This window comes from Herpailurus yagouaroundi, unplaced genomic scaffold (genome assembly GCF_014898765.1).
Source record: "Herpailurus yagouaroundi ecotype Mexico unplaced genomic scaffold, PumYag 67793, whole genome shotgun sequence".
In the NCBI taxonomy this organism is placed as follows: Eukaryota; Metazoa; Chordata; class Mammalia; order Carnivora; family Felidae; genus Herpailurus; species Herpailurus yagouaroundi.
In genome coordinates this window covers 10,574,847-10,592,127 of record NW_024420586.1, presented here as the reverse complement: position 1 = coordinate 10,592,127, position 17,281 = coordinate 10,574,847, and the positions used below count along the sequence as shown (strand labels likewise).

At 35.5% G+C, this 17,281-nt stretch overlaps 1 protein-coding gene across 1 annotated transcript in view; it reads left to right on the top strand.

Moving 5' to 3' along the window:
- The window catches only part of DMD (dystrophin), a 2,039,083-nt gene that overhangs the window by 832,252 nt on the left and 1,189,550 nt on the right, over positions 1-17,281 (top strand). The window contains exons 38-41 of the mRNA XM_040468816.1: positions 3,240-3,362; positions 5,722-5,859; positions 8,634-8,786; positions 9,655-9,837. Of these exons, the coding sequence (XP_040324750.1) occupies positions 3,240-3,362; positions 5,722-5,859; positions 8,634-8,786; positions 9,655-9,837 (597 nt within the window). The remainder of the gene's footprint in view (positions 1-3,239; positions 3,363-5,721; positions 5,860-8,633; positions 8,787-9,654; positions 9,838-17,281) is intronic.

Sequence of the window (17,281 nt, the reverse complement as noted above, 5' to 3'; positions counted from 1 at the left end):
CTTTGGCATCCTCCTTGAAACTACCCTCTGCGTTGATACAGATTAATTAATTAGCAAGTTTTGTTGTTCAGAATGCTACATTGCCAGACTGAGTCTCAGTTTCTCCATGTTCATCATCAGAATTTAATGACTTTGTCAAATACCTTGGCAAAGTAGAAATGCTAATGCAATAAGCATTTATTTTATTCTTCATAAACCATATGTTTTCAAAAGAATATCTTTTAATGAAGTCATGGATGGGTACAGTTTTGAGAGGCAACATTAAGAGTCAATATTTACTGAGTGTTTATCATATGTCATATGGATACATAGGATTTAGGGTGAAAATAGTAACCGATATTAACTGAGCATTTATTGTATCTCAGACAACATTCTAATTTATTTGATTCTCATAACACCCCTGTAAGGTAGATATTCTTCTTATCTTCACGCTACAATAGAGTAACTGGACTCAGAGAGGACAAATAACTTGTGCAAGATCCCCCAGCTACTAAATGGTGGCATCCCAATTCAGTCTAGGTGTTCTCATTCAGGAGCTTAGGCTCTTCACCAAAGATTAAAAACATTCTAAAGGCCAAGGTGGGGGGTAATACACAGAGTTCACCAATAGGCTTGTAAGAAAGGTTGATACTGGGAACACTTAAATAGGGCTAGAAAGGTCCTTGGGACAATGTTAGGGGAAGCCTTGACTATAATGTTGGAGTTCAGGCTTTATTCTACTTGTACTTTTTGAATAGAAAAATAGGTTAATGAAAGCCGTGTTTTTGTAGCATACTGACCTGATCGCAGTGCACAGGATGGAACTGGTGACATGAGAAGGAGATTATACCCCTATAAGGAGGTTGTTGCCTTAATTCCTGTGTGAGGACTAGGAGACTATGGTGTCTCTGGGAATAGAAAGCAAGTAGATCATGGTGAATGAGTTCACAATGATTTTACTAGAGTGAAGTGTTGAAAAATAACATGACTCACATTTTAAGTTTGGATGAGTGAGGAAAGTAGTCTTCTATTTACAAAACTAGGGAAGTTGGTGTTGCAAGCAGCTTGGGGGAAAGATAATGAGCTCCTTTCTAGATATGTTGAACTTGAAGTGAGGTATCGGCTGGCTCTAGGAGAGTCTGTATTAAAATTCAGAAGTGAAGCACCAGCTAAAGATGAATATTTGGGAGGTGTTATGAAAGTTACAGTTAAATTTGGAAGATAATACAATGCATTTAGTCAAGCAGTATTGAGAAAGAGGCATAGAGACCTGAATGTGAAGCCTTTGAAATTACCTTCTGTATTGGATTATATGGAGATAGAGTGAGCTAGATAGGAAGCGTACAAAGAAGTAGAACAGATAAATCTGCCGGCAAATGGACCCATTTTATTTTGACACCCAAGCACTCAATAAAAGTTATTGTAAATAGTACCTATCATTTTACTTTCACAAAATTATGTAGAACAATGAAGTTGGTCTAATTAAAAATTAGCAAATGCGAACAATTCAGTGACACAGAATAGTATCACATTAAGATTGTTTCATCTTGATGCTAAAGCTTTTTTTTTTTTTTTGCTTTTACCACACTTTGAGCAATATGTTTTTATTTTTTTTTTTAATTTTTTTTTCAACATTTATTTATTTTTGGGACAGAGAGAGACAGAGCATGAACGGGGGAGGGGCAGAGAGAGAGGGAGACACAGAATCGGAAACAGGCTCCAGGCTCCGAGCCATCAGCCCAGAGCCTGACGCGGGGCTCGAACTCACGGACCGCGAGATCGTGACCTGGCTGAAGTTGGACGCTTAACCGACTGCGCCACCCAGGCGCCCCAATATGTTTTTAAAGCGTAGAAGTATGTTGATAATACAGAGATGGAAACATCCCTTAAATATGTGTACGATACTATCATTCTCTACTGGTTCAGGAACCTTTTATGACTTTTCACATTGTGGATGTTCATTAGGATTTAAAAGCAATATTGAAAATGAGTCACTTTTCAAAAAAGCCCATAAATCCTTTCTGGTGTGTGTAAAAGTGCCCGGAAGATAACTGTATACTCATGTTGTATGTGGCAGCCGTGTTCTGGTGAACGGCATTTGATTATTCACTTCTTCATTAGTAACTATACCTTTAGATACTTGGTTTTTCCTGGAACACTTATCTTTGTTGTCCTCTAGGAGATGCCATTTAATAAAGAGTAAGACTATGGCTGGGAATGTGATGGGGAGCAGTAGATGGGGACCACACTTGATACATGCAGTCATCCAGGCATAAGACACTGAGGGTCGTTCCTGAGTTGGTTTTACAAGTAGGGAAATGGTTGGCTCTGTAAGAAAACAAGATTTCTCTATGTCATCTGTGAATTTTCAGAAGCTATGAGGGAGAAACAATTTCTTAGTGTGTTACTGCGAAGAAATTGAATACAGGGTAAAGAGCAATAGAATGCATATTTTCTTAACTGTTGGAACTTTGATAATTAAGTCTTGCCTACTCTTTCGAATATATATTTGATTTTCAATGTGGTTTTATTCATCACTCTTCAAGTGGTTTCCTTAGAGAAAAAGGTTTTCAAGTTTTTTGAGACTATGGTCATTATGAATTTCAAACTCAAAGAAACTGTGATGTTTGTAAGGTTGGAAAACATACATTCAGATTTTTATGTGAAATGTTCTGGGTTCATTCATTTGAATTTTTTTGTGTGTGCTACCAAAGAAAGCATTCCTAAGGCAAGCTCCTGGCATTGTTTGTCTTATGAGAGTGTGCCTGTCATATTTTCCATGCTAAAAATGTCATTTAAAATATTGGGGCAGATGGCTGTGTAGTTTTCTGAGGATAAGGAGACAATTCTGCATTTCTACCTGAGGTTACTGTTACTTGATGAATGAGGCAAATTTCTGAGAAGACATATTTACAAAAATGGTATTTATATCAGAATATTTTAAATAAGATGAAATTCAACTTTAGAATATTAACAATTAGCTCAATCAAATATATGGAAATTGGCTTTGTTGAAAAAACAAAATAACGAATTGCATTATCTTGCATGTATGTTGAGCTCTGATAATGTTACGTGTTTGCCTTTATTTGCATCCCCAGGTACTTTCCCAGTTGTATTTCAAAGCTTTCATAAAATATAATGTGGAAACATAATGCATGTCATTATTTTAGCAACAGGAGGTTGAACGAATGTAATTTTTGGGGTTTATGTTTCTAATAAAAAGTAATTTTGATTTAAATTAGCACTATCTTTTTTTTTAGGCCTCCATTCCTTTGAAGGAATTGGAGCAGTTTAACTCAGATATACAAAAATTGCTTGAACCACTGGAGGCTGAAATTCAGCAGGGGGTGAATCTGAAAGAGGAAGACTTCAATAAAGATATGGTAAATTGGTTGTGATAAAAGTGTGAATGAACTAGGAGTGAAAATGAATAAATAGTTGGAAAGAAATTAGATAACTCAAGTCTCCAACTCGATTCTCAGTGCATACCTTGCCCATTTTGTGATTCTAATGATTTATTACAAATGCAAAGTATTCTTGTTGAACCTTTATTATGAATGCCAAATTACTATGGTATGGTCACATAGGAGCACTTGCAGATTCTAATAAACAGTTCAGCAGTTTTGTTTTGACCTGTGCAATTTTCAAACTCAGAGGACAGAATGTAATGGGGAGAAAAGAGTTAAATCAGAAGATTAACTGGACATTTAATAAGAAACTCAGCCATTGAGGATGGCTGATGTTTTGTGTCAGTCATGATTTTTGGTAATTTAATGTTTGTGTCAGAGAAGAGGTATTACAAACAATATAAAAAATATTTACTAAAGTTTACTACAAACTAGTTTTGCCAAAAAGTCAATTAAATAGTACATTAGATGTCTAAAATATGTATGAATTCATGCTGCTTATTTCATGGGAGTAAGGGAATATAACCATGTGGGCTCTTCCCAAACTCATAACATTCTCCTTTCAACCCTGATTAATTTCAAAATATCTGTTACATTTCTCTCTGGCTTGAATAGTTCTGCATCACATCCCTTTTTCCTGACTTATTTCTCCTTCCACATCCTTTTCACAATTTCCTTTTCCCTCTTCCACAGCCATCACCAATGTGGCATTCTTAACCTTTACATATGTCATGCTCGAGATTTCTCAGACACACATCAATGCTAGGAACTTCTCAGCCATGCTTTAAAATGACATTACAAGGCAGCATATAAATTTTAGATTGTAGGTATGGGAAGCAATAGGAAAACTATTTCCACTAATCTTAGTTCTCAGTGGTAACAATTCTGAGTTCCTGGAGCTGCCCGAAATCAGTCCGTCCTCCCCATGTATGGGGTTTGGTGGCCTTGCCAACTCAGCTCATGGAAAGAAAGTCAAGAAGAGGTTTTCCAAGATGCTGAGTTACACCTACCTCTCCTTCATGTCAAAGAAGAAACCCAAGGGTCCCGAGGTGAAAAAGAACACTGCTTACCTCTTGGGCTGTTCACAGACTCTGCCCTATAGCCGTCACCTGGCATGGGGAAAGAAATGAAGTGGGATTTTTGTTATTGGTTTTTGTCCTCAGCCTTAGGAAATGTCGCAGACTTTTTAAAATAAGGAAGGTCTTTCACAAATTATAAACGTATCTCTATGTTACATTTTGCCAAACTAGTAACTGACACATCTCAGATAAAAATGATGTTCCTCTGAAAAAATAATTCTTCATTTGTGTATAGTGGTTTAAATATGCGGTGCAGATGTAAATAGGTACCTCTGAGTACTATGAATGATTACACGCAAATACACATACATGTGACTTTTAAAAAAATTGTCTAATATTTGTTATCTTAGCTCATCAGACTACCTTGAGGGCCATGCAAGGTGAACCTCTGCAAAAGAAAGCTTTCATATACTGAGTTCAAAGAAAGATAGGACACCACAGATGGAAAATCACCTGGTCACATGTGCTGTCCTGTTAAACTGGCACTTATTCAAATCATTTTATTTCAAAGTAAATAAAATAAAAATATTATTCTTGGAGTTTAAAAAACTAAATGCATTCTGAACATTTTAAAAATAATTTCCCTAACCTACATTTTAATACTTATTTGATTAGAGTTTTTAAAAACAACACACATTAATGATACATTTGTAGACATTATTTGCATTATTGACAGCAATCTAGCACATCATTTTTTTACTAACGCCCTTATATTTGTCAGAAATTTGGACATATAGCTTATTTAAAATAGATGATTAGGTAGAAATTAGTGTACATTTAAAACAAAACACATTCACTTAGGAGTGAGTGTGGTAAAATTTTAAAAATTGTTGCCGTCTCACACTCACACATCCACATCCAATATTCCTGCATGGGCTGATTAATATTATAAATGACAAGTTTAGTTCACTTCTCCAAACTGGTTTAACTTCTAGATATGCCCTAAGAAATCAAAACCACTTGATGACTTGTGTGAAACGATGAAATAAGTTACAACCTGATCTTCCTACACGTGCCCCCGGTCAAGTGTGGTCCTTTTGAACTAGATGGGAGGAAACTTCCTCCTTTTAAGAGCTACAGTAAACCACTTAAAAGAAAAATAAAAACTATGAGCACAATATCTTAGAATAATAGTCCTGAAAGTTTAAAATTGGAATTTTTTGTGTGTGTTTCAGTAACATGTCTTATTATCTCTGTTAACGATGTACAGCTTTTTAAAAACCAAAATGAAGACTGTACTTGTTGTTTTTAATCAGAGTGAAGACAATGAGGGTACTGTAAAAGAATTGTTGCAAAGAGGAGACAACTTACAACAAAGAATCACAGATGAGAGAAAGCGAGAGGAAATAAAGATAAAACAGCAGCTGTTACAGACAAAACATAATGCTCTCAAGGTATTAGAGCTAAAATTATAATATACCTTGCCTGTGGGTTTTTTTTCTTTCCTATGTAGGGTAAACTATATTGTGCATCAATAAAATCTGCTTAAGAATCTTAGTCCCCAGAGATACGTTTTTTTTTTTCCTGTTTCAGTGTGTGCGCTTTATTTAACATTTTTGAGTGGTGTCTTTGATTTTGAAAGATGTATTACTTAAAAATTTGTGGGTTTTTTGCTTAGAATTTTCTGGGTAGTGATTGAAAAATATTAACATGCTTCAGTCACAGTGTTTATACATTTAATTTTCTAATACAGTTTTTTTAATGATATTTTTACGTCTGTCTTGCAAAACCTGGTTAACTGCCAGAAAACCAATTTATATTTTTTCAGGTTTTCTGCTTCCTATAGTTTACTGATCTTACTTAAAGTAGGTCCAGTCTTTTGGTAACCTAATATGCATTTAGTAAGGCCTGGAATTCTACTTAATTTTTTTTCAATTAACTTCATTTTGCCTTTAAGAGAGTCGCTCTTTGCAACTGAATAAGCATCTACAGAGTCTAATTTCATTTATATAGGAATCCTCAAAAAGAATCTTAATGTCCTTGAAGAAAAACTGGCCCTCTCATATTAACCAGCAGTAGGGGATAGCTTTAACCCCCATGTGATTCACATGGCTTTTTGTGCAGAAAAGACAGAATAGGGTTGTTTTTTTTTTTTTTTTCTATAATAATAATTAGGAAGTTCTTGACATGAGACTGGACATGTGAAGAGTTTTGTGACATAACCTTTTATTTTTTTAATGTGCTTTTCAATATTCTGTATTGGCATGCATGGCTGATTTTCTAATACTGTTAATTGCCAAGCTTTTCATCGTAAATCACTCGTATAGAGCTATGTAGCTATGTGGGTAGATCCACCTACTAGGTGGATGAAGTCTGCTTTCACTATGCAAATAAGAGCATAAAACCTTTCCCCATATAGTCAGACAACCAAATAAACACTGCTGAGAATGTAATTACACAATATTGTGCCTGCAAGGAATCCACAAGGAAAGTCTAATTGGCCAGCAGGTGTTCTGAAGGTAACTGCTGATACATATAGTAAATAGAAAAGGCCTCTTCCTTGAGGGAGTGCAAGAGCAAGCCATAATGTGCTCAGAAAAATCAGAAAGCTGTGTAATTCACACACTTCCAACTGTGACCAAGCTTTCAGAAGCATCTACACTGGTCATATGATGATACGTGTCCTACTGAACAGCAGTGTTTAATGGTTATCTGGCATATCTCTAAAGAGATCTATATAATGTCTCTAAATATCTTTACACATTACACAGCACCTTGTGCTTAGGGAATGAGAGGAGTTTCAGATTTTATGACCACAAGCCCTTTCTCTTGGCCAAGATTTGAGTCGTGTCATGAAGAAGACATGGCTCAGCTCTCGTTCGCGTGGCTGTATCTTGGTACCTTTGAAAAAAGCAGCATTCCATCTGGCTCATCCCAGGCATTTATTACCTCCACAGGAGGTTTAGAAATTCAACTAAAAATGTAAACGGCAGTAAATTTTACATCCTCAGTTTTAAACCAAATGGAGAACGAAATTTAGATCACTCTTGCAAATAAATATTAAAAGCAGTTTTGAAAATGTATTCCACCTGCCAAACTACTCTACACCATCAAATTCAGTAACTATATTATCCTTCCAAAGGGCTCCAGTTCTAGTCCTTACGAAATACTTCAAAGAAGGTCAGAACGTTCCAAAGCAATGAATATTTCAGCAATTCTTTGATATTCATTATTTTCTTTTGCTCCAGTTAAATCTGTACATGAAACCCTAATTGCTACTGTTCTGAAGAAATGAAAGCTGTATTCTGAGCTCTTATGTTCCCTTGTGTTACCATATAATGGCATTATAACAAATTCTATTGATCAGGGAAGACATTGGGTGAGCTTGTAAGGAACAAGATGATTAATTTCCACCCTTTGTTGATTTATTAAGCAGTTGCCCTTATTTATCTCATCTGGTTGATTGGAAGCCATGCACTTTCCCTTTTCTTTTTTAACTAATTCATCATTTTGCATTTGGAACATGAGTTGATATAATAAAAAAAGTTGGCCATGCAAGCCTCAAAAGAGAAAGCATTTTTGTAATAGTTGTCATTTTCATGTACACTCACAGATATATCTTTCACACTTCTCTCTATCTATCTATATATAGAGAGAGAGGGAGAGCTCAAAACAATTTACATGATAACTCAGATGATTTTATATTTCTAATCACAAAATATTCAAGGCCTATGAAACTTTTTGCAGGGGTTTCTAAAACCGTGAATGTAGTTGCTTGGCTATGTAAACTTAAACTTTTATTGACGAACCCGGGGCTGAAGATCTAAATTTTAGATTTTTTATCTGTTTTAAAAGTCAAATATAAACTCATTAAATGGGCGCAAATATCTAGTTAATTCGTTTGTATTCATATACTAAACTGTTTCACATAGACTACATGATAATATAGTTGACTCATTTACTCAATTAAATATGAGATTTCTCAACAAATTTGAACATGCCAGGAGAAAATACTTTATGTGGGTTGTCCAGTTTTCTTAGCTTTGTCTTAGTAGGTCCTGCCACACGAATACCTCATTTAATCATCTATTTGTATATTTAGCATTTAAATGTGAATTTAAGTAAAGCTGTACAAGAAGATGAGGGATTCAGTATTTTTAAATAACTGCAGCCAGAAGTGTCCTATACATATATATTGATATTGTAATAATATCTGCACCATGAACAGGATTTGAGGTCTCAAAGAAGAAAAAAGGCTCTAGAAATTTCTCACCAGTGGTATCAGTACAAGAGGCAGGCTGATGATCTCCTGAAATGCTTGGATGACATTGAAAAAAAATTAGCCAGCCTACCTGAACCCAGAGATGAAAGGAAAATAAAGGTAATGTTGTTTTAGAATGTCAATACTAGATTTTATTGCTACAGTTTAATTTCTTTACCTTAACATGGGTGGATGATATTTGAAATTGTTGCTGTTTCCTCTTTTAGCGTGCTCTCTGATTTGCTGCATTTCCTCGTATTGTGTGTTGTTTTAGTAAATGTACTGTATTAAGTGTTTTTCAATTGACCTACTGTTGAATGAATAAAATGTTTTATTTTTAGACAATGTAAAATGAGTTAAGAAATGTCGTATGTTTCCTGGTAAAATTGTAATTGACTCTGTGTATCTTTGTTCCAGATGAACAAATGACTTATCGGTATATGGACGGCTTCTTTCTCATGTTAGCACATTCATTTCATCAGAGCATCTTCACACATCAGTGTCAAATCTCTATAGATTTATTTGCATATTGTCTGAAGATGTTTTTTTTTTCCTGTTATTATTTTACACTTTTTATTTTGCTTCATTCTCTGTTGAGTTCCTCAAAACTTTTAAAAAAGAAAATAAATAGCCACTCACCCTCTAAATTATATTCTATGTGGATGGTCCCTAATCAGTAATGAGTAGTCACTTCAGTTTGGGTCAACCCCCAAAACACTAGAGGAATTGAGAAGAAAGAAAAATGTTAGATCAATTTAAATATTTTCTTAGGGAGCATATCTAAAACTGAGCATTCAAAAGATAACTGAAATACCATTTGGATTCTTGGGTGAAGATGACAGTGATGGCTTCCATATTTGTAAATTACGGGAAATGACAATAAAATGACAACAGCCTAGGAGGTTTCTGAGAGAAGTATGTGCTGCTTGCAGGTTGGTTGATGTGGTTAGCTAACTGCCCTGGGCCCTGTATTGGTTTTGCTCAATAGGAAATTGATCGTGAATTGCAGAAGAAGAAAGAGGAGCTGAATGCAGTGCGTAGGCAAGCTGAGGGCTTGTCTGAGGATGGGGCCGCAATGGCAGTGGAGCCAACTCAGATCCAGCTCAGCAAGCGCTGGCGGGAAATTGAGAGCAAATTTGCTCAGTTTCGAAGACTCAACTTTGCACAAATTGTGAGTTGTTACTGGCAAACCCACGTATGTGTTTGCAACTACTACTCTAATAACAGAGGCCAACTAACAGGAAAAGACAACCTGGGTGCAATTTCAGGCTTCTAATATGCATTCTGCAAGTGAGTAGTTTGCCCTCGCTTGGGGCTTCGGCAACAACTAGCGGTTAAGTTTTCAGATTAAAAACACAAGAAATTAACAGCACGGAGGAAACCGCCCCTTTATCAAAAATGAAAACTACATCTTAATTTGTTTTGCCACATCATTTTTTTCATAACATTGGCAATGTGAATTTGTCAATTGATCATACATTTACTTTATTTCAGTGTCTGATCCAAAAATATGTATTGCTCTCCTGAGACCATCCCATGCTAATTTTACTTTCTTAATGTATACATAGTAAACAATAAATCTCTTGTGAACCATCTTCTTATATCAACTTGCATAAGAATCTTATGTCATTGACTTCAAGAATAGTAGTTTAGTCTTTGTATCTGCCCTAGCTACTTAATGGGTTAAAAGGCTTTTTAGACTTGGCTGCCTAATAAGATGGCTTATAACTGACAGCAGATTGGATAATATCAAATATTGTGACTACTGAAATATTACAAGCCAAAGGGAAAAGGAGCAACTGTTCTTTGAAACAACTGAATGGAAAGTTTGTGATTTTATTTTTTATTTTTTTTTTATTTTTTTTTTCAACGTTTATTTATTTATTTTTGGGACAGAGAGAGACAGAGCATGAACGGGGGAGGGGCAGAGAGACAGGGAGACACAGAATCGGAAACAGGCTCCAGGCTCTGAGCCATCAGCCCAGAGCCTGACGCGGGGCTTGAACTCACGGACCGCGAGATCGCGACCTGGCCGAAGTCAGACGCTTAACCGACTGCGCCACCCAGGCGCCCCGTGATTTTATTTTTAAAAAGGCAATTCATAATCATAAGCTTGGTCTTCATAGTTCTTTTTTTGGTAATAAGGTATAAACCATAGAATTTTTCAAAAAATATTTTTGTTCCGATTCTGAGATACCATAACGTGAAGAGGAATGGTTACTGCTATGTAATTTTGCAAAAATAATGCTCCTTATAAGACAAGTGTGTCAAAGTCTGGGAAATAAGGATTTATTATTCGGTTGGGTTGAATCACATGAAACCCACAGATATTCCATCATTTTTGACCTATGTAAATGACAATTTCGCTGGTTTCAACCTTCAGATGAGACTTTTTTGGGAATTTCTTATGGGTTGATTCCATTTAATTTGGCATATTTAAAAAATATGCCTTAGATGACGTAACTTTATTTTATAAGTGTACAATTTTGTTAATGCTGCTTATTAACCAAGGGAAAATACACTGCATATTATGTTGATTGTATTTACACATTAGAAAAATCCATGAATACACTGCCTTTGATGAAACCCAGTACCCTAAGATTTAATAGCCACTGAATATTCTGAGAAATTGGAAGAAGTAATATAATATATTGCGACTATATTACACTTGAAGTCCATTTCCAGCTGATTGCACATTTCAGCCTATTATCCTTCCTGTTAGATGTTATGAACATAATATGTCATAAATCACTGAAGCTTACACTAACAGAAAGCCTGTGTGTATGGATACAAAATGAATTGAAAGATTAAGGCAACCATAAAGAAAATTCAAGTTAAATATTTTCTCTCAATTTAATAGATCATTCAGGGACAAGTCTCTTGCTTTGATTTATCTGACTACTAACTAATTTCTCCATTCCAATTTTCCCATATCTTGACAAATCATATATGCAGGATTAATTTTTTTAGAACCTGGTCCAGGTAAGTTATTAACATTTTATAGTTAAATAGACACAAGATCAAAAATCTCCACAAACCACCCACTCAAAGTGTCATTATGCCTTCGTACATAAAAGGACTCTTAACACGTATTTGTAAAGCGTAATGGTGGTTGGTAAAATCAAGTAAGGATTTTTTTGAACCAGCATAACGTTTTAAAAATCATACTAAAATGCTATGATACATTTCCTCTTAAACTTTCTTCTTGATTTTATATCTGAGAGATCCAAAATTCACAAGGTGCCTGGGATGGGAAAATATTTTTACGTGAACTCTGGTTTTCTGTGATCACAGAAGCAATAACAATACGTATGAAGACTAATCAATTTAATACTACAGTTATATTTGGCTTTGAATTTTAATTAGGACTAAAAGGTGATAGAGAGGGAGAGATCCAAGATGTATCTTTTTATTCCACTGATTACTCATATATATCGAAAAACTGATTTCATATGTCTGCAACTTGGTTAGAGTCATCTTACCCAATTTTCATACACTGAGGCCATTTGAGATTAGCCACGAGTAGAACAGCTTAACCAGGAGTTACGTTTGGAATAATCCTACAGTGGCCCCGATCCTGCACAGGTAGTCATAACTTCAGTATTCTTTCTTTACTGCTCCCTGGTTCTTTTTCTCTTGCTCTCATCTTTCATTCTCCCCAATGTCCCTTTCTGTTCTCTCTAGATGTAAATTCTAGACTTTGTTTGATGCAGCGATTTTCAGTTAGTCTTTCATATCTTAGGAGTAGCAATTCAAGATTGCAGGTGGTACTATAAAGTGCCTAACAGTTGAGAGCTGTGTTTAAAATGTGAAGTTTATTTTCCTTAGTTCAGAGATAAAGGCTCAAAAATGGACTAAGCAGTGCACACTTTGTGCACTTCAGGAAATATGTCCATGTCAGAGCTACATATGGTCATAATAAAGCTCAGGCAAGGCCTAGAACTTTGAGGGAACCATCAGGCAGCCCTGGGCCAGACAGGCATGTAGACCAAAGCAGAGTACCAAGGGTCACCAGATGATGGTCCTCAGGATAATCCGAGAGACCGTAGAGAAGGGAAAACAGATTAGGAGGAATCTGAGTATTCAGGAGGTTGAAGCCCCAGTCCTAGTTAGGAATAGAAGACATTTCTAATATGCTTCCTGTTGTCTTGAGACCTGGCTGCTCATTGAAGACCAAGCGATGATTGTAAACTGAACATAAGGAATTTCTCCGTAGGATGTTTCGTAACACCTGCGTGGCCTAGTAAAAAGGCCACTTTCTGGGGTGAACCGCCCAGAATATGTATCCCAGTTACTCTGTCTGCTAACTGTATGCTCATGGGTAAATATCTCTCAGCCTGATTTCTCTCATCTGTGCCATGGGAATATGGACTTTTGTGATAATGAAATATGGCGGTATTTGTAAAACACCTGCTGTATTATAAGGGCTCAGTGGCTTAAAATTTTCTTTCTTCTTCTTTCAGTTGACACTGGAAGAGGGACATGATTTTTAATTTTTTTAATATATATATAATATATAGAGAGAGATTTATAATGTTATTAGCAACAGATAGATATATTTTGTTCAATGTAGGTTACAGAGTAGATTCCATAATCCTTGAACACGTAGTTTTATGTAGAGTCACAAAGTACTTGCAGGAAATTTCATGCAAAGCTGGTGATTGTACCCCATGAAGGCATAATTCCCCATAAACACGTCCATAGTACCCTGTCTGAATTCCTATCTCCTACAGAAAGGTAGAGAAAGAGGTAAGAAAAAAACCGAAGGCTTTGAAAATTTCTTAATGGAAACTTATGTGTAATTTTTATTAAGCATAATTGTAGCATTTGAAAGTTAATCTCCCAGAGATCAAGATCATGCAGCCAAAAAATTGCACAAAGTACCACCACAATCCAGGGCTGGTGTGGAACTCCTAAGCAAAATTAGGTCACAGACTAAAATGATAATGGTTAAGAAAAAATTCTTTTCATAAATTATATTAACAGATGCCAAAAAATAAAAGAATGCACATCTGAGGAAATTAGACATAAGACAACAATCAGTAAAGGACATTAAAATAAGTGTTTATGGAGTGCCGGGGTGGTTCAGTTGGTTGAGCGTCTGACTCTTGATTTCAGCTCAGGTCATGATCCCAGGATCGTGGGATGGAGCCCTCCGTTGGACTCTGTGCTGAGCATGGAACCTGTTTAAGCTTCTCTCTCTTTTTCCCTATGCCCTTCTCCCCCACTTGTGTGCTGTCTCTCTCTCTCAAAAATTTTTTAAACATAAGTGTTTAAACTTTTTAAAGTGTTGTATTTTTTTAATGTTCAAAAATATTTTTAAAAAGAATGGAATGGTATTCCTACAATAAACGCAAACCATTTTGCATAGGGAAAAGGAAGATTGGAAATAATAACAGGTCCAGAGATTAAAATATAATTACTAAAATAATAACCCATAGAACTTTTTAAATAGTGGATTCATTAGAGAAGAAAAATGAATGCATTAATTGAGCAATGCTGAGGATAATTTTGCTTTGCTGAAAATACTGGTAGATGCAGAGAATGGAATAAAAAAACTCAAATATATGCCTGAAAAGATTTCCAGACTGAAAAAGTAGAGAGCCTGGGAAATAGAGAATATTTTATATAAATGACTGACATTTAACAAAATTGAATAAATCTCACTTTACTTGGGTCCTCAGGTTGAATAAAGGTCAGCCAGTCTGGAGTATGTACGAACAAGTCACACCTAACTAGGTGTGAATGAAACTCAGAACATCATTGATGAGGAAGGTATTATAAAAGCTACTGAGGACCAAAGAAAGAATACCTACGGGGTGACAAAATTGACCGTAGACTTTTCATCAACAATAGATATTAAAAGACAATAGACTAATATCTTCATGTCCTGTAAACTGTGACTCAAGAGTGAAGACAAAATATTTTCAGACATACAAGTATTTTCAGATCAACAAAAACTGTGAGAATCTATTACCTATATATTCTTGCTGAATTACTAAATGTTCTAGTATAAAAAAGGAGCATGAAGCCAGATAGAAGGAGCAAGCTCTATAAAGCTGTATAGAATACTATATATAAAGAAGGATTTTTTTTCATTAAATCTTGTACTCAGCCACTAAAATTGTAGCAAGCACAGCAAAGGAAAACATGGAGTGCTAGGAGAATGTAGAAGTGATTGAACTCAATTTACAGGAGAGTACAATAAACAAAAGGCTCATTCTGGAAGGTCACAACAAGTATAAGGTTTGTGCCTAATGTTTTCAGTGTGAATTACTGTCAATTATCATGTTTCTAGGAAGCAAAAACAAAAACAAAACAGAAACAAAAAACATAGTAAACCTTTGGAATAGGTGTATATACATGACCTGTCATAGGAATGGGAGCAAAAATAATGCACATGTCTGAGCAAAGGTTGGAAAATGAATGTTCCTTTTCTTAAATACAACAATTCCACTTGCCCTGAGTATCCTGTGGCTTCAAATAACAAGTAAATAATGCTGATAATCAACATTTTATATCTAAGAACTCTATTCGCCTTCTTCTTTTGGGTGCCTAACAGATATGTCAAACATAACCGAGTGAAGAATTAACTGGTTGTGTCCTCTATGTAATTTGGCTCCTACCAAGCTCCCTGGTAAATTACCCTGTCACTTCCGTCAAAAACCCAGACATTATGCACAAATGGTCTTTTCTCATGTATTACCCATGTAATTCATTTCAAATTCTCTTGGTTCTTCCCACACAGTACAGCTTTAATCAGACCACTCCTTAGTATCTGCATTGTGGAAACCCTAGTCTACAGCATAATCATCTCTCATCTGAGTTACTTCAGCAGCCCCTAATCTTTGCTTCCAGCCTTTCCCCACCTCCACTATGATCTTTCTGGTGAAGCCAGACTGCTCCTAAAGCATGAGTGAGATTCTATCAAGCCCCTGCTGCTCATTACCCTTTCAGTGCAATCCTGTGAGCTCAAATCCTATACGATTTGATTCCTGCCTACCCTAATATTCCAACTTTATCTCCCTTTTTGCCATTTTTCTGTCACAGAGGCACGACATTTCTCTCCATACTTAAACCCACCGACACCGTTTCCATTTCAGGGCCTTTATATATGCATTGTTTCTTCACGGGCTATTTTTCACCTAGACTCTTAGGAGGGTGCTGTAGTGTAGACATCCTTCCATTTAGTGGCAAATAAGCGTTTCGTAGAGTGTTGATGTATAATCTGGACAGGTAATACTTAATAGGGTTTTTTTTTTGGTATTTTAAAGATATTTTAATACTTCGTATAAGTATTCATTTCTATTGGGATTCTCTAGAAGAAAAGGGAATTACTATATTGTGAAGGATAGCTTTTAGTTTATCAGAGTAAATTGCAATAAGATATGTTAATAATGTTAGAAGTACACATTTCTAAAATATACAAGTTCTTGAAGAATTGATAGAAAATTAATTTTTAGTAGATTTACTTTAAGTGCCAAAGAAATATATTATATAAATTAGTCCATATGTGATAATTTTGTAAGACGACAGCACTTTCCTAATGTGAGCATTCCTCCGCTAACTTAAAGATTGTTTGAAGTTGAATCGAACTTTACCTTTATAAACAGCTTTCACATATATCTAGTCTGTTTCCATGAATAACGCCTCTTGAGTATTATTTTCATTGTCATTTTACAGTCAAAAAATGTAAATGAAGTTAATTACATTTATCGAAGGACATGTGTAAAAAGTAGAAGGTACCACGCTTGAACTCAGTGCTTCCTGAAATATGGTGGAAGTCATCCAAAACAAAGAAAACTATCTAGCGTCTCAATAAGTTTGAGAAACACTGAATTAAGCAAAGTTCCCTTACTCCAGAACTTGGCAGGGCTTTTGATATGCAAATGTGATTATGAATTTCTACAAGGGGAATAGATTCTGCAGACTTTCACATCTGGATAGTTGCAGTACAAAAGGGGAAATTTCATTTCGGTTTTATGATAGGATTCCTGCGCGAGTGGTTGTGAAGGACTAGTGTTCTTCAGGAAAAAAAAAAATTGGGAAAAGCTTCACTGTACTAGCATGATTTTGTTACTTTGGATTTTCTTAAAATAAAACATTGCTTCACGAGGAAAGTAACCACAGAGCTGTCATCACTGCATGTAAAATAACGTCTGAACCTAGATTTGATATTCCATTACTCATTTTTTGGTATATTTGCTCCTATCACATAATGACAACCAATTAATTTTCAGACTAAGGAGGAAACATCCTCTTTGCATAATTGCCACATAGATATATTTTTTCTTTGCCTTGAAATAACAACAAAGATTGTCAGCTGCTAATGCAACATCCTTGGAGAATTTGGGAACATAAATAATTTTCTTAGAGACAGAATGTTCTTTAGTAAACAGACTTGTGAATATAAAAACCTAATAATTGTTGCTAAGGGAAATGAACCAGGAGGTAGCTGCTTATAAAGTTTCTCCCTCTCAGCTTCAGTTCTGTGGTAACATATCACAAGAGTTCAGAAAGAAATCAAATAAGTCAAGATTCTTTGTCTCCTAGATTGTGATCATAATAGTTACTGCCATTTCTGTAGTAAGTTTTTCTAGTCTCCAGTTAAGGAA